This window comes from Oncorhynchus masou, chromosome 18 (genome assembly GCF_036934945.1).
Source record: "Oncorhynchus masou masou isolate Uvic2021 chromosome 18, UVic_Omas_1.1, whole genome shotgun sequence".
Lineage (NCBI taxonomy): Eukaryota > Metazoa > Chordata > Actinopteri > Salmoniformes > Salmonidae > Oncorhynchus > Oncorhynchus masou.
Window position 1 is genome coordinate 21,658,911 of NC_088229.1, and position 25,239 is coordinate 21,684,149.

Below are 25,239 nucleotides of genomic sequence, written 5' to 3' on the forward strand. Positions count from 1 at the left end.
TGGATGCAAGTTTCATTTTACTGTGCAAAAACGTGCCTGAAACAAAATACAAATATAAAACGCATAAAACATATTTTAAATCATATTCTGAACACTAATATGTGATAGTCATAGTACAGTAGTTTACTCCATCTTTGAATAAGTCTGCTGCATAGGAGTATTGTGTTCAAAGTATCCCAAAGGAATTGCAACATATTACAGATTCATTTTTGTGATATTGAACATTGGCCTGCTTGTTGAATAAGAATAACTTTCACTGGGTCTGTGAGGGTCAAAGTTAGGAGATTGCACAGTTCGTGTCTTTGTCCTTTGCGCCAAGGCTATTTGCCCTCCTCTTCTTCCTTCTCAGGCTGTTCCTCAAACCCCTATCCTTCACTCCTTTCCTCTCTCCATCCCCCTCTCCCTCCCTCTCTCCGTCCACGGACGGGGGCCTTCGGGTTAGCTGGGGGGGCAAGGGGATGGGCTGCCCCAAGAAGTAACCCTCTTCCTCTGATTCTGAGGAGGAGGAGCAGGTTGAGCAGGAGTCCTCATGTTTGTTGTACTGTGCTGGCTGGAGGGTGAGTGACAGGGGCTCTGTGGTGCCAGGGGAAGAGAGGGAAGCACTCTCCCGCTGTCCTCTCCATTCTAGAGCGTCCAGACGGGGCCGATCAGGCAGAGAGTGACGGAAGCGTGTCTCTGTGCCTAGGTGGAGAACGGAGTCAGAGGCCACACGGCCTCTATTCCACCCCCGCCGTAAACTACGATGTTGGTATGAACCATCTGAGGGGACACAAAAAAAAGACAGTTGGCAGTTGTGATGAAAAGAGAGAGAAAAAAAGAGAAAAGTGGTCTTACCCAGTAGGTCCATTTGAGGTGGAATGCCCTTCTCCATATGTAATCTGCGCCCAAAACCTCCATCCTCTTCCTCCCATTCTACCTGTTCTTCTTCCTTTTCTCCTCTCTCCTCATCTTCTTCCTCCTCCTCCTCATTCACAGAGTAGCTGCAGCTGATTGGCTCTCGGAAGCTGACTCTGGCTGTCCCACTGCGAAATGATTGGGGACTAACGTCAGGGGGGCTTGGTTCTGGTTGGTACAGATTTGGCTTGGCCATCAAATCACAAGACTTGGTGGGTAGAGGGGCTGGGAGGGGCGGTGGGTCAGCAGGACTGGGGTGGTTTAGTGATGCAGGTAAGGAGGAATTCCTAGGGGGAGGACACACTGGAAAGAAGGAGAGAAATAAAAGACCTCAATCTATAAAAAGGCAAAGGATTCAATTACTATTCAATCAACTCACAATAACAGGAGATGAGCAAGATTTGGAAACGGATTTATAGAATACTATCCCAACTCTTGCTTATGGCCAATTGTATCTAACAGAGCTCTACAGTTAACTGTTTCATTCTGAACACAATACTTTAGCTCAAGACCCACATTTATTATGCATGTAATTGCCTTGAAGTAGCACTTTGTAGAACAATTCACCAATGTGTAATACCTTTTGTAACTTGACTACTCTTCTCCACCCAGTTCCCACAGTCCTTTGCAGTAGAAGTTCCTCTACTGAAACTGGTGAGGGGGTGTCCAGCGTAGCCGTTGGGCTCTCCTAAAAACTCCAGACTACTGCCTGGATGCTTGCCACAGTCTCCAGTGTGCAAACTGTTGAGAGATTGGTCGATAGGCCAAGATGGTGCCCAGCCTTTGGCTAAGCGACAGTGGGGAAGAGGAGAGTAGGACCTTCTGAGGTTACGATGACCATTGGGTGGTGGGGAGACTCCATTTGGAACATCAGTAGAGATGTGAACACCTGGGAAACAAAGAAGAAAAATGAAGATAAAACACACCTTGCTTGAATAGAAAAGGCTATGTAATATTTTGACCATTTCTAAATGGTATTGTTTTGATAATTTGATCAATGTTGCTATGGATAAAATAACCTGCTAAATTATTCAAATTATTACTTCATTTCAATTTCATTCCCTGAAGGCTATGAGTATTACAAAGCTCAGGCATGACCTACATAACATGTAAATGCCATCTGCAGTATGCAGCTACCTTCATTTTCCTGTGCAGCATGAACACAGTTTTTTCCTGGGACAACAGGGATGTTGGCTCCCTCTGGTGGTTGCTGTGGGGAGCAGCGCTGCGACTGTTGGATCTTCTCTGCAGTCTCACAGTGCCTGTGCTGCGGAGGCCGGCTCTGGAGGGCTGAGTCACACGAGTCTGAGTTATCTGGGTCCTCTCCCAGGGAGCAGGGCCTGGAGCAGAAGATAAGGCCCCCACGCGGGAGGAACGGCCGCCCCAGCAGGGGGAGCCGACAGCGGGCACAGCAGAAACACGACTCGGCTGCATGCCAGTGCTGGCCCTCATAGGTCATCTGACCCTGGTCTATACCTGGAAGACAAAGAGAGGCTGTAAGAAAGTTGTCTCTGTGCGAGTGTGTATACTTTTCTGTGTTTCTGTCTGTGCACACGTGTATATTGTTTTTTTTATGTGTACAGAAGGCATATCTTAAATTTGATCATCCTGTTGTTGCATGAAGTTTGCTGCACAGCAGGAAATGAATACACTGCAAGTTAGCAAGTTTTAAAAAGGCTTCTAAAGGTTGTCATTTCCTTTTTAAAATGTCAGACAAAAAAATATGTATCAACCCCTACAAAATGTATAATCCACAACATGTTTTTCCCTGCTGTAGTAAACTGGCTTCTATTAAGATCCTACATCTGTATGTGTGTAAACACTGAGTGTACCAAACATTCTTAATATTGAGTTTCACCCCCCACACCACCTTTTGCCTTCCGAACAGTCTCAATTTTGTCTCGCCCATTCATCCTCAATGACACACATACACAATCTATGTCTCAAGGCTTATAAATCCTTCTTTAAACCGAATTTTCCCCTTCATCTACACTGATTGAAGTGGATTTAACAAGTGACATCAATAAGGGATCATAACTTTCACCTGGATTCATCTGGTCAGTTTGTCATGAAAAGAGCAGGTGTTCCTAATGTTTTGTATACTCAGTGTATGCTTCCCTTTGTGGAAACATGGATCTGTGTAACTGCAGTACCTATGTGTTCCCCACAGGTGTCACAGTACTCTGCATAGAAGGACTCATAGCAGGAGCAGCAGTACGGCCGGCTCTCTCTCATGATGTACCGCTGCCCTCCCAACGCTGCCTCACACTCAAAACAACAGAAGTGCTTCATGTGCCAGTGTCGGCCCTCTGCCTCCGTACACTCATCTGCTAGAATGATCTGCATTTCAGGGAGAGACGGAGTGAAGAAGAAATAATGTGGGTCAACAAATCATATCTCAAGAAAATACTTAACTCTTGAATATTTCTGGTTGTTGAACGATATTGTCATTCCTCTGGCAAACAGGTTTTTCCAGGGTGTCCGTGTAACAGGGCCAATGTGTCCTCTAAGGACTTCCCACTGGGAACACACTGGTTGAATCTTCATTGTTTCTACGTCATCTATCTATTTATTTCTCAACTTTTTTTAAATTAAGCACATTGCTTATATTTATAACAGAAGTATAGTCTGCCTGGCTGTCATGAAATGAAACCACAGGGAAAAGCATCATCCACTCACTATTTAAGTGCATAGGTTACATGTTTTTTCCTCCGCTGCCCGTTTTGATACAGGTGCATGATAATGGTCCATTTTAAAATTTCCCACATATACTAAATAATATATGTAAAGACAAGATTAAATCAAGAATAGTTTGATGGGTGACAATATTAGCCTGTCACTTGTGAATTATATATTATCACTCTGGATGTTGCCCAGCATAACATAGTCGCCCACCTCATGTAGCCTAGCCCATAAGCCAATATATTTGATAAGGTTTGTATCACAACTAAAGTGGCCAAATAACTTCATAAAATTAAGCACATTAATCAGCTATACAAGGGGTGTATTGCCTAACTGGTTACATAAGCAACACGTGAGTTTAAGTTTGGGGAAGTAAATTTTCACCATAATAATGCACCTTTATAATAAAAGCATTTTTTACACATAATTGCATTTGCAGTCACTTTTGATAATGGTGTTTTCTGCGAATGGAACATTTGCGCTTATAGCCTACTACCATGTGCGCATTGCTGTGCCTATAATGTGAAGAAATAGCCTAATAGTTTATCAACATTTTAAGCTAAACGTTCTGATCTGTTGCTTCAGCCACATTGCGTAAAAACGTTTTTTTGAATCTAGTGGTTGTATTAACTTGGGATCTACCGCATCCCAAAACTGTCCCAGACCGTGTTTGGAATATTTATTTCTCACACAGAATAGGTTGACCTTTGTACCATGATGTAGGCTAGTGCGTTTGCTGTTCATTAGACCTACGCATCTTGTTGGCTAACAAAAAGTAATTTCGGACAGTTCTTCCAACAGCTTCCATATGCACCTCGGAAGAACGCGCGCAGTTGCGTCCCCGATGCGTCTGTCATCACTTGTAGCCTGTGACAAAGACCCGATCACGTGAAGGAGTGCGCGCCACTCAGAGAGGGCACAACACAAAAGGCATGGATTTTTTTTAGGGTGCATTACGGCCAGACAAAGGGGATGCCGACGTGAAATTCTAGGCATTATCAAGTGCTTTTATCAAGTGCTTATCAAATTGCAAATGTTTGTTTGATGTTGTGTACAGCCTGCGCAAAAAACTAAGCAGAGCTTATGCCTTTCAAGGTACTTTTTTCAAATCATCATTAGAGTCGCATCATGCAGCCTTACATTGTATTGGAAATCAAAACATATAGACCAACGTTTGTAGAACAACTAAAGTTACATTAACTCTAAATGAAGTATATAGTAATAACAATTTCTTTGTTAACCGCTCAACACAGAATAGCCGCAATCCCTCAAATCGTTTGGAGAAAATATTTATATTTTATTCAGATTTGTTCAATTGTATTCTTCATACTATAAAATTATTTTTGACAATCCTGGTCTACAGGCACGTAAATCAAAGAAAGAAGACTTACTCTGGGCTGGGAGAGTATGAGTACACATCTCTCATAGGAGTCAGTGTTAGAACTGGACAGGGCAGATAGAATGTATAAACAGACACATGGATCCACAGTTTAGAGATCTTTGTGGAAAGGACAGACAACGGTTAAACAGTATGGAGAAATTTGTGGACTGGACAGGGCAGGTCAGAGTGTATGAGCCAGTGCGGAGAGATTTGTGGACTGGACAGGGCAGGTCAGAGTGTATGAGCCAGTGCGGAGAGATTTGCGTTGTAGACATAGTCACCTCATCACAGGCTTGGCAGCGTGGTTTCATTCTCTCAGCGTGGTGCCGGCCGCAGTAGATCTGTCCATCCTGGTAGAAGTAGATGAGGTCTACCAGCAGCTCAGTGCACGAGGCACACTGGAAACACTGAGGGTGCCAACAGCTACCGTGCCCCGCTCGGCTGGCAAACACTGCTATGTCCCCACCATAGATCTGTCTGCCACACTGAAACACAGAGAGAGAAAGAGAGAGAAAGTGAGAGAGACAAAACAGGTAAACAAAATGCAAATGTGCTTGTGCTTGAGGGAGTACAGAGAATACATACACTAAAAACCAAGAAATGTCCTAATTCCTTGTCTCATCTCCCTAAACGCTCACTCTCAATGTTTCCGTCCCACCCTAGTCTCCCCCTGATCCCCCACCCTGAGCAGTGTCTACCTGTTGGCAGATGGCTCCGGTCATGGTGACAGGGAACAGTCTGACCATGCCTCTGCCCAGGTTCTCCCTCTTCCTCTGCTGACTGAACAGACAAAGCTCCTTCTTCTCCTCCTCATCCAGTTGGTTACAGTACTGATGCTGGAAACACAAAAGACATACAGTTATAATGCTGACTCAGACAAGCAGAAGTCTAGTGAGGAACAACACAAACCAAATGAATTACAGCCCAGAAGCTAGGAAAACCAACATTTCACGCAGAGTTCCAGTCTAGTATTAGAGAACAGTTACAATGCTGAGTCAGACAAGCTGAAAACCATTATATTACAGCCCAGGGGCGTTAGGACAACCAAAAGCTCACACAGAGTTACAGTATTAGTGACCGTTACCTCACTGTCGTGGGCTGGTAGCTGGTGAAGGAGCTGTTTGATGCGGTACCTCTCTCCTGAGCTGTTAGCATAGGGCACTCTGTCCTCCGGGATACAGCTGAAATACTGATACACCTGGATTAAAAAACAAGAATGTTCAGACACACAATCCAAGGATGTTTTTGACCCTGTGTGTTGAAGTTTAAATATACACTGAGTACAAAACATTAATGACTCCTGCTTTTTCCATGACAGACTGACCAGGTGAATCCAGGTGAAAACTATGATCCCTTAATGTCACTTGTTAAATCTACTTCAAATCAGGTTAAAGAAGCCTTGAGACAATTGAGACATGGGTTGTGTATGTGCCATTCAGTGGCTGAATGGGTAATACAAAATATTTAATTGCCTTTGAAAGGGGAATGGTAGTAGGTGCCAGGCGCACCAGTTTGTGTCAAGAACTACAACGCTGCTGGGTTTGTCAAGCTCAACAGTTTCCCATGTGTATCAAGAATGGTCCTCCACCCAAAGGACATCGAGCCAACTTGACACAACTGTGGGAAGCATTGGAGTCAACATGGGCCAGCATCCCTGTGGAATGCTTTCGACACCTTGTAGAGTCCATGCCCCGACGAATTGAGTCTGTTCTGAAGGCAAAAGGGGGGTTGCAACTCAATATTAGGAAGTTGTTCTTAATGTTTTGTACACTCATTGTATATGCTGAGTGTTAATGTATGCATGTATGTGTGAGAGTGCGTGCATGTCTTTGTGTGTGTGTGCATTAAATGTATGTATGTGAAGTGTTCTCTGGTTCCGTTCTCTGGTTCTGACCTGTTCAGGCTTGAGTCCAGGTGGGACCCAGGCGTACTCCTCGGACGCACAGCCCGAGTCGTCATCAGAGATGGAGTGTCTTTGGAAGTCTGAAACCAGCTTCATCATCATCCTCTCTAGCTGGCCCGGCACTGCCCGCACTGCATGCTCCTCACGCACACACTTACAGTGCACACAGATCTTTCTGTGGAGAGAAAAATAGGCCACTGGGTTCAATACATGGCAACTCAGAGTATTGCACAGATGCAACACCCACCAAACAGAAGGCTAGGACTGAACAGTTGGCAAGTGTGACTAAGTTTTTACACAGTTTACACATCTAATAATCTAATCATAAAAACACACCATTGATTGCCTTCTCAAAACCCATACTGTCTGTAGTCAAGTATTGCATGGCAGGAATATAATTTGCGTTGGAGACATGAAGTAATTAGCCAGCCCACAAACATTCTTGAGCGTGACTCAATATGACTCCCTACATTACAGTTACTAACACAACAAACAGGTGTTCATCCAAGGAGAGGCATGTCACCAACTCCGATACAGTCGAATATACACTAAACAATCAGAGGCTAAAACAAGCATGGAGTAAAACTGCAAACTGACACACACGCATTCAGTCTAACAGTGACATGGTTGGATACACAGATACACGGATACACACACACACACACACGGATACACACACACACACACACACACACACACACACACATTTACATTTACATTTAAGTCATTTGTCAGACGCTCTTATCCACACACACACACACACACACACACACACACACACACACACACACACACACACACACACACACACACACACACACACACACACAACTGGATGGGGAAGCTGACCATTCTCTGAATACCTGCTGAAGGAGACCCCAGCCCATTGAACAGACATGTTTAACACGTTGTCACCTATGGTAGACATAGCGGTGAGCCTCATCTTTGCCCTGCACATTAAGATTCCCACCGTTGCTGAGAAGGCAGTATCTTCATCCCAATATGGCGATAGGACTATGGGCAAGTGTGTGTGTCGAAAGGAAAGTAGTGGGTGTGAGTGTAAAAAAACATTAAGAACACCTGCTGTTTCCAAGTCATAGACTGACCAGTGAAAGCTATGATCCCTTATTGATGTCACCTGGGTCATGATGTTGCATCTTTGGGTGTGGCGAGCCCCATCCCCCTCTCCCTGCCTCTCCATTTCCTCCTTCAACTAGGCTGCTGTGGCTAGAGAGACGTCGTAAATTCCTGAGGATCTCCTCATGGACACACAGTATACAGAGAGTAAATTTTCATAGAGAACAAAATAATTCCTTCCACCTCACAGAACTTGTGGTACGAACCATTTTCATGTTCCGGAGAAAGTATAACTGATCGGTGAAGAATCCAGCTACGAACTGATCCGTTTGTTACAACTTGGGGAAGCTCATGGGAGACGGTGTGGCCACATTACCATAACGCTGTTTATATAATAGCCGCAGATATGATGTTTACATCTAATTGTTATTTAAGATGAATGAGTGAGTATGATACTGTTTACACAGTGATTTTGGACTGTTTAATGAAGGAAACTCAAAAAGGGAATTGGAGTGAACTAATCAGAGGACCGCCCCTGAGCCCAGTTAGGGTCAGACATCCTGGGACCCAGCCCCTTTTCTGCAATTCTGAATAAAACCCAACTTTGAGAAATTATCACCAGACCATATTTTTCTCCATCAGGAGTGGACAAAGGTTGTAGACCATTGCTGAATCTTTTAACCATACCACGTGGTTAAACTCTTAGACTATCAATACCGACAGAATAAGAACAAGTCTTTGATATTAACTATTAGTCTGCAGCTAGGAATTTGCAATCATTGAACGCGAAGAATGACAACTGCCAAAACATCCATAATATAACAAATGAATGCATGTCACTCTGAACTATCCCCTCTAACCAAGACAGAGAGAGAGGACGAAACTCTCCAACAGAAACAAACTTTTCACCAGCGATCAAGACAACACACTGAGCGTAAATATATATATTGATTGCAATTTTTCCCGAATGAGTGAGCGTTCATGTGCAAAGGATTAGCATTTCAATTGTTATAATTATCACTCTGTAGTGACTTCTTAGTCGACCCCCACTTCCCCTTTTGTCTAACAAGCCTCAATGCCGGTTTAGCACACTAGGGCACATTCTCCTATCATTTCATGTAACCACATTTACCTTGTTGGTTTGTTTGTTTATGCATTTCTGTGAATTACTTAGTTAGTAATAAATACATTATTTAAGACAATTGATGTATGGATGACTCATAGTGAATACAATTTATGGTGTTTGGAATGAGACTAACGTGAGGTAAAGTAAATAATTCATTAATTCGAAGACTAATTAATCAGATAAAATATCTGAAAAGTTATTTTAGGAAATTATAACTTTGTAATCTGAATATTTTCCTTGGTGCCCCGACTTCCTTGTTATTTACGGTTACATGATTAAATCAGTCTAATCACGTAATACTAATTACAGAGAATCTTTGATAAAAACTAAGTCTTCAATATAATGATAGTAAAGACACGACACCTAAATTAAATCCACTTCAATCAGTGTAGATGAAGGGGAGGAGATGAGTTAAAGAAGGAGTTTTAAACCTTGAGACATGGATTGTGTATCATTCTAAGGGTGAATGGGACAAGATAAAATATTTAAATGCCTTTGAACAGGGTATGGTAGTTGATGCCAGATTCACCGATCTGTGTCAAGAACTGCAACACTGCTAGGTTTTTCAAGTTCAACAGTTTCCTGTGTGTATCAAGAATGGCCTACCACTTAAGGGACACCCAGCCAATTTAACACAACTGTGGGAAGCATTGGAGTATGGGGGGTGCAACTCAATATTAGGACGGTGTTCTTAATGTTTTGTACACTCATAGGTTAGACAGTTTTGATTGGACAGTGTTTTTCTTCTTCTGTTTCTTACCACGCAGCTACTGTACATTGTATGTTTGGACTTCTGTTTTGAAGCCAGAGCATGAGTGAGTCATATTTCACTGTTAGTTTTACAAAAGTAATTCTACATTTTCAGTTAGAAAACTGATGATTGTTTATTTTTGATTAAAAGGTATTGATGATGGGTGTACTTTTTGCTTCATGCATCGTAAACTCAGCAAGAAAAGAAACTTCCTCTCACTGTTGTCGTGTCTTTGTCTATGCCGGATTAAGTGATATGACATGCTATTCTATGAAATAATTTCTCCGTAATGAATATTACCTGATTGAGCTAATCATGTAAATGTAATTAACTAGAGTCGGGCACCACAAAATACTATTTATAGAGCTGTTATGTTCCGAATAAACTCTTAAAGACCTAGTAAATGTTTTACATCAATAGCAGTCAATATTAATCGTCATCTTAATTCAGTCTCATCTGAAAGTTGTAAATTCTTAGTTATCTGCACGAACCCTGGCTAACAAGTTGAATCGGCAATACAAAATTGGGTTTAATTATTTATTTACTAAATACCTAACTAATCACACAGAATTACACATACACATAATTAAAATCATAACTTGATTACAAATGACGTCATAAAGGAAAACGTCCCTAGTGGGCGGAACAGATATGACAGCTGGTTACACAAAAGAAAAGGGCTGGGTTTGAGTGAAAGAGCAGGAAGACTAAGGGACACAGGGAGAAGCTGTGCTATCGTATATACAGTATCTTATGCATTCTAAAATACCGCCCATTTGGAAAAGGAAAATGCAATAAATATTTACTCCGAGCTGCGCTTCGGTAGGTTGGTGGTAGATGGAAGGCCGTGTTGCCAAACCGAGTCCTTTGAAGAATGTCTCTGGTTGTCAATTGTCCCTCAACAGGGACGGGCCACTGATTGAGCAGAGCCCTGTCTTATGAAAACCCAAATCTCACATTTTAGAAGCTAAAATCACATTTCATCCCATCACATATAATTTCAATTTCAAACATTGAAATTGAACAACAATTCCATGTGAATCCGATAACTCTGATGTGTAGACATTCCACTGTAGAGTTTGTCATCTTATCATTGATGAGAATGTCTCAGATGACAACCGAACTGACATCATATTCATTAAGTACCACCGCATATGTTCAATTGGTCGCATTACCAGAATATAGTTCATTTCCCCCCACCTTCTGATGTTCCCAGAATCTCTATGTTAACCAAGGGTTTTGCAAATGTAACCTCAGTAGGGTAGAGAGAGGAAAAAGGGGGGAAGAGGTATTTATGACTGTCATAATACTACCCCCCAGGCCAACGTCATGACACTGTCAACTGCATTTAATTTCAGCAAAATTAACATGTGTAAATATTTATATGAACATAACAAGATTCAACAACTGACACAAACTGAACAAGTTCCACAGACGTGACAAACAGAAATGGAATAACGTGTCAAAAGTATCAAAAGTAACAGTCAGTATTTGATGTGGCGACCAGCTGCATTAAGTACTGAAGTGCATCTCCTCCTCATGGACTGCACCAGATTTGCCGGTTCTTGCTGTGAGATGTTAGCCTCTCTTCCACCACGGCACATGCAAGTTCCCAGATATTCCTGGGGTGAATGGCCCTAGCCCTCACCCTCCGATCCAACAGGTCCCAGACGTGCTCAATGTGATTGAGATCCGGGCTCTTCGCTGGCCGTGGCAGAACACGGACATTCCTGTCTTGCAGGAAATCAAGCACAGAACGAGCAGTATGGCTGGTGGCATTGTCATGCTGGAGGGTCATGTCAGGATGAGCCTGCAGGAAGGGTGCCAAATGAGGGAGGAGGATGTCTTCCCTGTAACGCACAGCATTAAGATTGCCTGCAATGACAACAAGCTCAGTCCGATGATGCTGTGACACACCGCCCCTGACCATGACGTACCCTCCACCTCCAAATCGATCCCGCTCCAGAGTACAGGCCTCGGTGTAACGCTCATTCCTTCGACAATGAACGCAAATCCAACCATCACCCCTGGAGAGATAAAACCACGAGTTGTCAGTGAAGAACACTTTTTTTGCCAGTCCTGTCTGGTCCAGTGGCGGTGGGTTTGTGCACATAGGCGACATTGTTGCCGGTGATGTCTGGTGAGGACCTGCCTTACAACAGGCCTACAAGCCCTCAGTCCAGCCTTTCTCAGCCTATTGTGGACAGTCTGAGCACTGATGGAGGGATTGTTCGTTCCTGGTGTAACTCAGGCAGTTGTTGTTGCCATCCTGTACTTGTCCCGCAGGTGTGATGTTCGGATGTACCGATCCTGTGCAGGTGTTGTTACACGTGGTCTGCCACTGCGAGAACAATCAGCATTCCATCCAGTCTCCCTGTAGTGCTGTCTTAGGCGTCTCACAGTATGGACAATGCAATTTATTACCCGGGCCACATCTGCAGTCCTCATGCCTCCTTGCAGCATGCCTAAGGCAAGTTCATGCAGATGAGCAGGGACCCTGGGCATCTTTGTTTTGGTGTTTTCCAGAGTCAGTAGAAAGGCCTCTATAGTGTCCTACGTTTTCATAACTGTGACCTTAATTGGCTTACTGTCTGCAAGTTGTTAGTGTCTGAACGACCGTTCCACAGGTGCATGTTCATTAATTGTTTATGGTTCATTGAACAAGCATGGGAAACAGTGTTTAAACCCTTTACAATGAAGATCTGTGAAGTTATTCACATTTTTACGAATTATCTTTCAAAGACAGGGTCCTGAAAAAGGGACGTTTCTTTTTTTGCTGAGTTTATGTGTGTTCTTACTGTGACTGTCACCCTGATATTGGCTACTAGGTAGCTGGTAGCTACTTGGTGGTAGCTACTTCCCATGCAGTTTCCGGACAGTCGTGCTTGGCAAGCGGGAGCAAAGGGCACTGTGTCCTAGTGTTGTTACTGTTCATTCCCACCCCATTGAGTAGTAGACTGTATGTATATATCAAGGTGACATCTAGATGGTTATTAATATTAGTTATTTCTTGTGTAGGCTGCTATCCTGATCTGGCTATGTCATATGGCTGTGAGCTACACTAGTTCATTTAGCAGACAATATCGTTTTATTGTATAAAGAATACAATTGAATATAGCTGAATAAAACAGAAAATATATTTTCTCCAAACAATGAGGGAGTGCGCACATGTGGCTTTTCTTTTGATAATGTCTTGAATTTCCCGGTAGCATGCCCATTGTGTCGACGTAATGCCCCCTGAAAAAATCCATGCTTTTTGCGGCCATTGGCCGTTGTGCCCTTGGGCTGAATATAATAATTATAATTCCCTAATTCTCCTGGCTGCGTGCTCCGAAGCATCTCTCACTCACACGGTTCTCTCAGATAGCTACATTTTTATTAGCCAATGCAGTCACATGATCGGGTCTTCCTCACAGGCTGAAGACAGACGCAACTGCGCACGTCCATATCCAATTCCGGGGTGCATATTGAAGATATTGGAAGAACTGTCCACATTTACATTTCATCAGCCAACACCATTCTCAAAAGTTACCAAAAATGTAATTATGCATGTATTGCTTTTATTATATATTGCTTTTATTATAAAGGTGCATTTGTATGGTGAAAATGATCTTCTCCAAACTTGAAACTCACGGGCTGCATATGTATGCCAGTTAGGCAATACACCCCTTGTAAAGCGGATTAATGTGCTTAATTTATTAAGTTAAGTGGCCACTTTAGTTGTGATACAAACCTTATCAAAACTTATAGGCCTATGGGCTAGGCTTATTTTGCGACTATGATTTGAAAAGGTTCTGAGAAAAACAGGCATGCTCTGTTTCTTGCCTCACTGCACACAAGCTGGGCATCATTCACAAGTGATAATATAGTGAAATGCTAATATTTTCACCCATCAGGATATTCTTTATTTAATCTTGTCTTTACATATACAAAATAATATACAGTGATTCGGAAAGTATTCAGACCCCTTGACATTTTCCACATTTTGTCACGTTGCAGCCTTATTCTAAAATAGATTCAATTATTTTTTTCCCTCTCATCAATCTACAATAGCCCATAACGACAAAGCAAAAACACATTTAGAAATATTTGCAAATTAAAATATTTAAAAAATGAAATAAAATGTACATAAGCATTCAGACCCTTTACTCAGTACTTTGTTGAAGCACCTTTGGCAGCGATTACAGCCTTGAGTCTTCTTGGGTAGACACTACAAGTTTGTCACAACTGAATGGGGAGTTTCTCCCATTCTTCTCTGCAGATCCTCTCAAGCCCTATTAGATTGGATGAGGAGCGTCGCACCACAGCTGTTTTCAAGTCTCTCCAGAAATGTTTGATCGGGTTACAAATTCAAAGACTTGTCCCGAAGCCACTCCTGCGTTGTCTTGGCTATGTGCTTAGGGTCCTTGTTCTGTTGGAAGGTGAACCTTCGCTCCAGTCTGAGGTCCTGAGTGCTCTGGAGCAGGTTTTCATCAAGGACTTTTCTGTACTTTGCTCTGTTCATCTTGCCCTTGATCCTGACTAGTCTCTCAGTCCATACTGCTGAAAAACATCCCCACATCATGATGCTGCTTCACCGTATGGATGGAGCCAGGTTTCCTCCAGACGTGACGCTTGGCATTCAGGCCAAAGAGTTCAATCTTGGTTTCTTCAAACCAGAGGATCTTGTTTCTCATGGTCTGAGAGTCCTTTAGGTGCCTTTTGGCAAATCCCAAGTGGGCTGTCATGTGCCTTTTACTTAGTGGCTTCCGTCTGGCCACTCTACCATAACGGCCTGCGTGGTAGAGTGCTGCAGAGATGGTTGTCCTTCTGGAAGCTTCTTCCATCTCCACAGAGGAACTCTGGAGCTCTGTCAGAGTGACCATCGTTTTCTTGGTCATATCCCTAAGGTTTGGTCGGCCAGCTCTAGGAATCTTGGTGTTTCTTCCATTTAAAAATGATGGAGGCCACTGTGTTCTTGGGGACCTTCAATGCTGCAGACATTTTTCGGTACCCTTCACCAGATTCGTGCCTCGACACAATCCTGCCTCAGAGCTCTACGGACAATTCCTTCAACCTCATGGCTTGGGTTTTGCTTTGACATGCACTGTCAACTGTGGGACCTTATATAGACAGGTGTGTGCCTTTCCAAATCATGTCCAATCAAGTTGTAGAAACATCTCAAGGATGATCAATGGAAACAGAATGCACCTGAACAAAATGTTGAGTCTGATAGCAAAGGGTCTGAATACTTATGGAAGTAAAGTTTGCATTTTTTAAATGTAATTTTTTTACAAAAAATTGAAAAACCTGTTTTTGCTTTGTCATGGGATAGTCTGTGTAGATTGATGAGGAAAACAATTAATTGATTGAATAAGGCTGTAATGTAACAAAATGTGGAAAAGGAGTCTGAATACTTTCTGAATGCACTGTATGTGTGAAATTTGTTCTTATTTAGATTTTACCTGTCTCGAAAAAGGGACAGGTGGAAAAAAATACATGTCATCTATGCACTTAACTTCTTTGGGGTACCCCCCTTCTTCTCAATTTCCGACTGTAGCTCAGGCCCAGAAGCAAGGATATGCATTTTCTTGGTATCATTTGAAAAGAAACACTCTGAATTTTGTGGAAATGTGAATTGAATGTAGGAGAATATAACACAATAGATCTGGTAGAAGAAAATACAAGGAAATAAACATACGTTTTCTGTTTTCTATTGTTGCTGCATCATCTTTCAAATGAACAAGAACAGCCACACATACAGATAGGATGCTGGGGATGATTTGAATGAAGAACATAAGATGCCAACAAAGCTGAGCAAAGTTTTAGACAGATAACTTCAAAAATGAGCGAGCTACATGACACTGAGGATGAAGTCATCCAGGTGTCCCACACAAATGTACCCAAGTGGCCGAATTGGTACAGTGATACATTTTGAAGGAAAGAACTATATACAAAATACATAAATGCTATTCTAACACACCCCCCCCAAAAAAATAAAAAATAATAATAATAATAATTAAACATAAACAAATAACAAGGGTAACTATTTACACATTTTCTATTTACAATATTGTGAAGACCCTCAGTCCTCTACACAATATTGTGCTGAAGGTGCCATGGCCCATAGCAGTCTCTTTCTGGTGTAAAGCAGAGGCTTACTGAACAGGTGGTGCGGGTGATGGGGCATTTCCTGTGACAAAGGGCCCAAAGACATCTCCCTACTGTGCCCTTTTTGCCCTGAGGCACATTCATGCCTGCAGAGATTAATCTGGGCAGGTGAACACCACTGGTTGGAGCAGAAGGGACAGCGGTAGAGGGGACAGAAGGTGCTGAAGCAACTCGGTCTTGCTTTCTCTATCAATTTCCTCTATAATTTGGGTTAAATCTGTATACCTAGACTTTGTTTGAGCTTTTCCTGAGTTATTCGCCATAATTTAAATATATAAACTTGCTGAAAATGCTATTGACTATGTACTGCTATGCGTAACACTCGTGGCTCCGTCAAGTAGGATTTGCAATGGCGAATGAGCCTCTTTTACGCCAGAGTTTACGACAAAGGCTGGTCTTCGAACGTATAACCATTACATATTGCCGTTTACCTCCACTCATTGGCTATCTTCCAAGCTAGATTTCAAGATGATCAGTGGTCATTGGGCCAAAATACAGTCAATCAACGATAGACCGGTCCAACCATTGGTGCGCAATGAGGTCACTGATTGGTGTCTTCAAATCGGTTTGTTTCGGTCAAAACGTCCCGGGAAAATAACCATCAAGTATGGTTGTGTTAGTAACAACGAGAGGATTGCAATGAAACCAACCATGACTGGATAAACGTTTGTTTAGTGTGTGTAATTACCACGAACGCTTCGTCCAAAGTTGAATGAGACGGAAATCACAACGCAAGCGGTTTACAAATATTTCGGTTTAGGCTATAAAAGTGGATGTTATCAAACAAAACGAACATTCACTGGTAGTTAGGACACTTGGCATTGCCACCAGAGGAAGATCTTCAAAGGTAAGCAATTTATTTTATTGTTATTTCTGACTTTGCTTGGTTGGAAAATGCTAAAAAATAAAATAAATAAAAAAATCGCATGGTTTGCTTTCGCAGTAGAGCATTTTTGAAATCTGACACAGTGGCTGGATTAATAAAATGTTCATCTTTTAAATTATGTAAGATGCATGTATTTACAGGAATGTTTACTAAAATACAAATTGTGTATTTAGAATGTTAGCGCTCTGCAGTTTTACCGGATGTTGGCCTGGTGGGACGTTAGCATCTCACCTACCCTAGAGAGGTTAAATAGCGAATGGAGTACACTTTTCCTGTAGTTCATTTTCATGCCAGCCAGGTAGGCTATACTCCTCGTGTAAAAAGAAGCAATGTGCTTAAATATTAGGAAAGTTGGGATATAAACATAATAGGCCTAGCCTATAGAAAGCTGATGGGATACTCCTCTTTTTAATAGAGACCATCAATCTGTTTTCTCACGCAATTGCATAGCCTATAGAAATGTTGCGCAACATAAGCTCATGGGCTCTCATGAAGTGTTTGACTAGATTTTCGATGAGATTTGCATTGATGTTAGAATGATTAGAGGGACAATAGAGTGCTGAGTACCAGGCGGTCTAAGGGTTGCCCCCTCTCATTGAATAACTCAAGTTGAAGGTTGATCTGTTGTCCTGCTGGTTGCCATTAGTAACTTAATTATTCTTATAACTTCTTCTGTGTGCAATTTAAACAAAATGGGTTCAAGGACATACATCTGTTCTATTATAAGCAATTATTGGTAGCATGAGTGTCTTTGAATTTGTAAAATGTATTTACACAAAGACTGACCATGAATATTGCAATTTTTCCATTCAATATAATGGCGGAGCCTGTTTTCTGCTAACAATGCCTGCAGTACTGCGGCCGTCCTTAAACTTCCGTGGCTACAATGAGATGGGGTAGTCGTTCTCCTCTGTCCCACAGTGGTTAATAACTGTTGGAGGAAGAGAAGATGGAGATGGAGGGGGTAATCCTCCCCCTTGTCACCCCCTCTGGGCTGTCATATCTTTCCTCTGAGTAATTGGGCCTGTCTGTATGTGGGACTGACTGTGACAGTGTGAGGGTTTGTACAGTATGTGTTCATGTCTGTGTAGGCATTACGTGTGTGGATGCATCAGTGTGTGGATGCATCAGTGTGTGGATGCATCAGTGTGTGGGCTCCTGTATAAACAGTATCTCTCTGGTTCTTGTGTGATTGCATAACAGGCCCTCAGCTGGTATTTGCGGCTCAAGGCCAGCTCCTCAGGCACAGATGGAGGACAAAGCCGCTTTGCGTAGACATCCCCCTTAAAACACACACACAAACACCAATCCTTTCATATGGATAAACAGCATTCACTTTCAATCCCCTGTTCCAAAGTCTCCCATCCCATCCTTACTACTATTCCCTTCACAATAAAATATTAAACTGAACAGCTCTCCTGCGAAAAGTTTCCAACCCTGGCTGCCTTAGCTCCTTATAAGGCCAGGTTGTAGTGCAGTGGGTTCAGTATAAATCATGGTAAACATAGCAGGTCACCTCAGGGTAAGCCATGCTGGCAAAACTCACAAGCCACAATCCAGCCACAGCTGTTTGTCCTCAGAGCTCGTGTACACTGTATGTGTGTGGATGTAAGAGCCACCGTACAACACAGAGTCACGTGTGTGTGTGTGCGTGCGTGGTACAGATGCCCCGCAGCATACAGGCAGCTGGAAAACCACTACATGTACCAGGGAATGATATCCAGCCACCCACCAGCTCCTCAAAATAACAGGGAGATTTATCAGATTTAACAGGGAGATTTATCAGTGCCAATCAGCAAAGAGTTGTCCAGAGTACAGTTTCCAAGTACAACATGAAACACTATTGCCCGAGAGCAATTCATTTTAAATGATGTGTAGGACTGTGCTTGCAAATGATCTTGATTGTTATTAACCCACTTGTATCTATTTGCCAACCTGGAAAGACATCTAGCTTGCCATTAAGAGTATATTTAGCTTGAATGCCAGGACGGCACACTCAGCCGCCACAGCCACTGCCACGAGACCCTCAGAAATGACCAGCGGTTCTACTGTGGTCACAGAGCAGATGCTGATGTGATATGTTTGGCCTGTAATCCATGTTACGCCTCCAATTCTCAGGTTACGTCACAACGCTGTGGCTGTAACAGCATCTTTCTTTGTATTGATATGTAAACAGTGACTCTGGTTGTGGATAATCCCGTACATGACTGAGTGCTGGGCAGAAGGATACAGCAAAGTAGTGAGGATGCTTCTCTGTGATGCTACTGAGGTCAGAAATCCTTGCTCTGCCACATGGCCTAAATGTTTACTATGACCTCTCTGGTCTTTTCACACAGCGCTGATGGCTTTAGTGTAGTTCACTAGTACTATATGTTAGAAACATATACAGTATATCCTTCTTTTATCCTCCAAAACGTTTAATTTTTATTTTTACGAAGCACATGCCTAAAAATTATTCTAATAAAATACCTATTAGCTTGTGGTACTCTAATCTGGTCTTAACCACTAAACAGAGTAAAACAGTGTGAACTGGGCCAGCATGGAGACTGTAACTTCCATTAGTGCACAGTACATACTGCACAGCAGGACCACATAATCCTGACACATAATCCTCAATAATTTCTATATTCCCTACTAGCCCTCTTGGAGGGGAACAGAAATAACTCTCTCTCTGCTTATTTTCACTTTTGGAATGCCACAACACAAATTACAATCATTAGCGGTCCTGTTTTCAAATCTGCTAGCAGTGTTAACAGGCTCAATCTAAATTCTAAACCCTCTCCCTCTGGCAAGCAGGGACCCCACTATCCACTTCCTACTATCCGCTGTGAGCTATCACATTCAAGTACACACAAGGACTTTGACTTTCTGTTCGATGAGTGTTAAGCCTTCCAATTAGTGGCTACATACAACAAAACAGTAAAGCAGGAATTAGCCAAGACCTTTACCTTTTGTCATCAACATCACAAAGAAATCCATGCTGCCTCTGTAACATCCTCCTATCCAGACCGGTGCTATAGTGAAGCTTCTCAGAATCTGATCTCAGATTTAGTCACATCGTGCTGCTGCCTGTCTGTCTGTCTGCCTGCCTGCCTCGTCAGAGCTGAGTTCAAGATGAGGCAGCTCCTTACCAGCGGAAATGTGTTTTCTCTCTCTACATGTCTCTTTTCAATGTATCCCTCCCCACACCATCCCTCTACCCCCATCTGATTAGAGTTGACCAAACAATAAGTCTCTGGACACACACACACACACTACATTCTTTCCATTCACTGCATGGTTTCTCCACACTTCTAAAAAGTGTGCAACAGTTCAATTTGACCTCTCACATTTTCAGAACACACATACACACACCAATGCCATCAGCTTTAATGTTTGAAATAATTGGAGCAGATTCTATAACTCAACTTCATTTGGGAATGAATCATTTCATGTTCTGACAAGTCTAATCAAGATGAGCAATGCAGCACAGATAAAAAATGCTTCGTTTGGACATCAAGCCCTTTTGACCAATTAAAGGATGGCATTTCAGAGAACATCTTGGCCTGGCTACAGGCCTCTAAGAAGTCCAAAATCATAACAGCTCATCTGTCCTCGCTGTCAATCACTCCAGGATGACCTGTCAATCAACACATCCAACCAAAAAGTCCCTTTTGTCCTTAGATCTATGTTAAATTGCCTCGCTTGTCAATCTCTCTTTTACCTTTCTCTGTTCAATCCCCTTTTCCGGTTTCTCTCACTCTCGCCTGGAATAACTATTTAACCGTTCAAACATCAACAAGTGTGCCATTAACCCAGACAAGATAAGTAATAAGATACTCACTCTTCCATACAATCACAACTTATAACAAATTCAAAAGTCACTTTTTAGATGTATCATTAGCCATTCAATCCATCCCCATTTGTTTTGGCCATACATGAGTCAAATGGGTAATGTACCAACCAGTTTGTACAGTACAGTGATCAATAACCCTCTTGGGATGAATACGTCTGCTCTGCTCTTGGTGTGACTAGCTGTGATTTAAACTGAGTAGCTACAGTATCTCTCTCTGTGGCCTGATAGTGCTCTGAGTCCAGATTAGATAGATCCATCCATCCCTCTAAGAAACAGATGGACACTGTCCCAGAATGCTTGCTCTGTGGTCAGTAATTAGTGCCTGAGTAATCGCCACGCCACCTGCCTGCTCTTACCAACTAATAGGGGAGGCTGGCTTTGAGCACTCTGTGTCTCAGTGTCACTGACTGGGACCTATGGGGTCACAAGTAACTTAATTCCTCCTCTGGTGGATAGGGTCGTGGAGCCATCTGCACCCTGCCTAAGAGGCCCCGGCCCAGCCTGGGAGAGAGCAGGTTGATGATAGATCACTGCCCTGACAGTGTGGTTAAACAGCCCAGCTCTTTGGTCACTTGCATGTTTGTCTTCCATGGGGGTAATGGGGGTAGGTGTTACTGAGAATGGGTTAATAAAGGAGATGCCATTTGTCCTGAACTCTGGAGTCTTTAAGATGTTAAACAGTGACCCCCATACATCTCAATCATTTAATCATTCTGCTCTGTGGTAACTGGGAAGTAACTGTGGTTCTGACACCTCCTGCTTAAAAGGATTAAACATCTCTCATTATTCTTGCCCTGATATCAGACTGGAACATTAAACAAAAACTCCCGGTCACCAGACCTCAAACCATGTACCCTCTCTATTCTGCCGAAATGTCTTTCAATAACTTCACCATACCAAAGATGAATATAACCACACCAAAGATGTATGGAAAACACATCAATGATATGATGACAGTCACAGTTACATTTGGTTCTTTTATCTGGTTTGTCTGTGTTTTTAGCATGACAGTATAAAGTACAGTAGAGTCACCATGTGCTTTAGATTAAGGACTGTTTGTCTTCAAAGCCTGTTGACTTGACCTCAACACAGGGACATAATAACCAAGGACGCAAGCACTCAGTTAGAATAATTTGATAGAAATGAATACCCTCCTTGCAGCCTTTATTCCATATTTATAAACTGGGTGGTTTGAGCCCTGAATGCTGATTGGCAGACAGCTGTGGTATATCAGACCGTATACCATGGGTATGACAAACATGTATTTTTACTGCTCAAATTACATTGGTAACCAGTTTATAATAGCAACAAGGCACCTCAGGGGTTTGTGGTATATGGGTAATATACCACGGTTAAGGACTGTATTCGCATTGCGTCGTGCTAAAGAACATATCTTAGCCCTGGTATATGGGCCATATACCACACTCCCTCGTGCCTTATTGCTTAAGTAGAACCCAGTCTGTTTCTTATATCTGACTCTTTATTAGTTCAATCTGCCAGCCAGGGTTGGCTTATCTTCTGAAGGCCCAATGTGTGTTTGTGTATGCTGCATTGTTTAACCCAGAACTCTCTTTCTCTCTGTCAAAATTACCATGAAATGTGGCTATTGTCTCCATTCACTAAAACAACTAATAAAGGGAGTACTTCAGAAAATAGTCAGAAGTGCAAGCTGTGTCAACTTCAAGCCTTGTGCGAATGTACAGTGCGTAAACAAAAATAGTTTTTAAATGTACCGGTCCAAACTCAAAACCTTCTAAACTGCCCTTTCTCAAAGTGCTTATTAACTGTATGAAGACAGTGAAAAGTCAGAGAGAGCCACCCCTCCTTCAACCCATCCCTATCACAGCAGTGGTGGCCCGATCACAGCGGGATCTGAAAGAAAGGGATGGGGAGAAGGAGGGAGGGAGAGATTCAGGGAGGGGTAGAGAAGTTTAGGGCTTTATCACAGCGGTGGCGGCAGTAGCCGGATGTGAAAGGGCTAATCTTATTAGGGTGACGGACAGGATTAGGACTAACTAGGAGACCCAATGGTCTGGACACACTAAGGAGGGGAGGGAGGACAGGATTAGGACTAACTAAGAGACCCAATGGTCTGGACACACTAATGAGGGGAGGGAGGACAGGATTAGGACTAACTAAGAGACCCAATGGGCTGGACACACTAAGGAGGGGAGGGAGGACAGGATTAGGACTAACTAAGAGACCCAATGGGCTGGACACACTAAGGAGGGGGGGAGGACAGGATTAGGACTAACTAAGAGACCCAATGGGCTGGACACACTAAGGAGGGAGGGAGGACAGGATTAGGACTAACTAAGAGACCCAATGGGCTGGACACACTAAGGAGGGGAGGGAGGACAGGATTAGGACTAACTAAGAGACCCAATGGGCTGGACACACTAAGGAGGGGGGGAGGACAGGATTAGGACTAACTAAGAGACCCAATGGGCTGGACACACTAATGAGGGGAGGGGGAGGATTAGGAGGACAAGGATTAGGACTAACTAAGAGACCAATGGGCTGGACACACTAATGAGGGAGGGAGGACAGGATTAGGACTAACTAAGAGACCCAATGGACACACTAATGGGGAGGGAGGACAGGATTAGGACTAACTAAGAGACCCAATGGGCTGGACACACACAGGATTAATAACTAAGAGACCCAATGGGCTGGACACACTAATGAGGGAGGGAGGACAGGATTAGGACTAACTAAGAGACCCAATGGGCTGGACACACTAATGAGGGGAGGGAGGACAGGATTAGGACTAACTAAGAGACCCAATGGGCTGGACACACTAATGAGGGGAGGGAGGACAGGATTAGGACTAACTAAGAGACCCAATGGTCTGGACACACTAATGAGGGGAGGGAGGACAGGATTAGGACTAACTAAGAGACCCAATGGTCTGGACACACTAATGAGGGGAGGGAGGACAGGATTAGGACTAACTAAGAGACCCAATGGTCTGGACACACTAATGAGGGGAGGGAGGACAGGATTAGGGACCCAATGGGCTGGACACACTAATGAGGGGAGGGACTAAGAGACCCAATGGGCTGGACACACTAAGGGGGAGGGAGGACAGGATTAGGACTAACTAAGAGACCCAATGGGCTGGACACACTAATGAGGGGAGGGAGGACAGGATTAGGACTAACTAAGAGACCCAATGGGCTGGACACACTAAGGAGGGGAGGGAGGACAGGATTAGGACTAACTAAGAGACCCAATGGGCTGGACAGGATTAGGACTAACTAAGAGACCCAATGGGCTGGACACACTAATGAGGGAGGGAGGACAGGATTAGGACTAACTAAGAGACCCAATGGGCTGGACACACTAATGAGGGGAGGGAGGACAGGATTAGGACTAACTAAGAGACCCAATGGGCTGGACACACTAATGAGGGGAGGGAGGACAGGATTAGGACTAACTAAGAGACCCAATGGGCTGGACACACTAATGAGGGGAGGGGACAGGGGACTAACTAAGAGACCCAATGGGCTGGACACACTAATGAGGGGAGGGAGGACAGGATTAGGACTAACTAAGAGACCCAATGGGCTGGACACACTAATGAGGGGAGGGAGGACAGGATTAGGACTAACTAAGAGACCCAATGGGCTGGACACACTAATGAGGGGAGGGAGGACAGGATTAGGACTAACTAGAGACCCAATGGTCTGGACACACTAAGGATTAGGACTAACTAAGGACCCAATGGGCTGGACACACTAATGAGGGGAGGGAGGACAGGATTAGGACTAACTAAGAGACCCAATGGGCTGGACACACTAATGAGGGGAGGGAGGACAGGATTAGGACTAACTAAGAGACCCAATGGGCTGGACACACTAAGGAGGGGAGGGAGGACAGGATTAGGACTAACTAAGAGACCCAATGGGCTGGACACACTAATGAGGGGAGGGAGGACAGGATTAGGACTAACTAAGAGACCCAATGGTCTGGACACACTAAGGAGGGGAGGGAGGACAGGATTAGGACTAACTAAGAGACCCAATGGGCTGGACACACTATGAGGAGGAGGACAGGATTAGGACTAACTAAGGATGGGCTGGACTAAGGAGGAGGGAGGACAGGATTAGGACTAACTAAGAGACCCAATGGGCTGGACACACTACGGAGGGGAGGGAGGACAGGATTAGGACTAACTAAGAGACCCAATGGTCTAGACACACTGAGGAAGAGAGGGGGATGGGATGAGTGAAGAGGATTCATACAGGGAGAATGCAAACACAGAAGAAAGGGGAGAGGAATACTAGTTGTTCCTCAGAAAGACACGAGGACACTGACTGGACACCTAAATGACCATAGGTGGTTGAAAAACACTTCAACAGACAGACACTAATTTTCAGGGGCACAGTGAGCTGTATACACTCTCTCCATATTTATTTGGTCAGTGAAGCTATAACTTTAATTTTGTCTCTTTGAGATCAAATGTTTTATTTGAGGCGATAGTACAGAATGTCACTTTTTATTTGAGTGTTTTTATACATACACTACATGGCCAAAATTTGTGGATTTCTG

The 25,239-nt window shown here is 43.3% G+C and overlaps 1 protein-coding gene across 3 annotated transcripts in view; it reads right to left on the reverse strand.

The window, feature by feature from the left end:
• Positions 1-25,239, reverse strand: part of LOC135504209 (prickle-like protein 2) — a 50,210-nt gene continuing 24,971 nt past the window's right edge. For 2 of the 3 annotated variants that reach the window (XM_064922564.1, XM_064922565.1), the window contains 8 exons: positions 6,852-7,035; positions 6,042-6,155; positions 5,656-5,793; positions 5,239-5,442; positions 3,048-3,234; positions 2,032-2,370; positions 1,475-1,783; positions 1-1,197 (listed from right to left, as the gene is read on the reverse strand). In XM_064922564.1, the coding sequence (XP_064778636.1) occupies positions 278-1,197; positions 1,475-1,783; positions 2,032-2,370; positions 3,048-3,234; positions 5,239-5,442; positions 5,656-5,793; positions 6,042-6,155; positions 6,852-7,035 (2,395 nt within the window). In that variant the 3' untranslated portion in view covers positions 1-277. The remainder of the gene's footprint in view (positions 1,198-1,474; positions 1,784-2,031; positions 2,371-3,047; positions 3,235-5,238; positions 5,443-5,655; positions 5,794-6,041; positions 6,156-6,851; positions 7,036-25,239) is intronic. The other variant, XM_064922566.1, reaches the window with a different exon arrangement.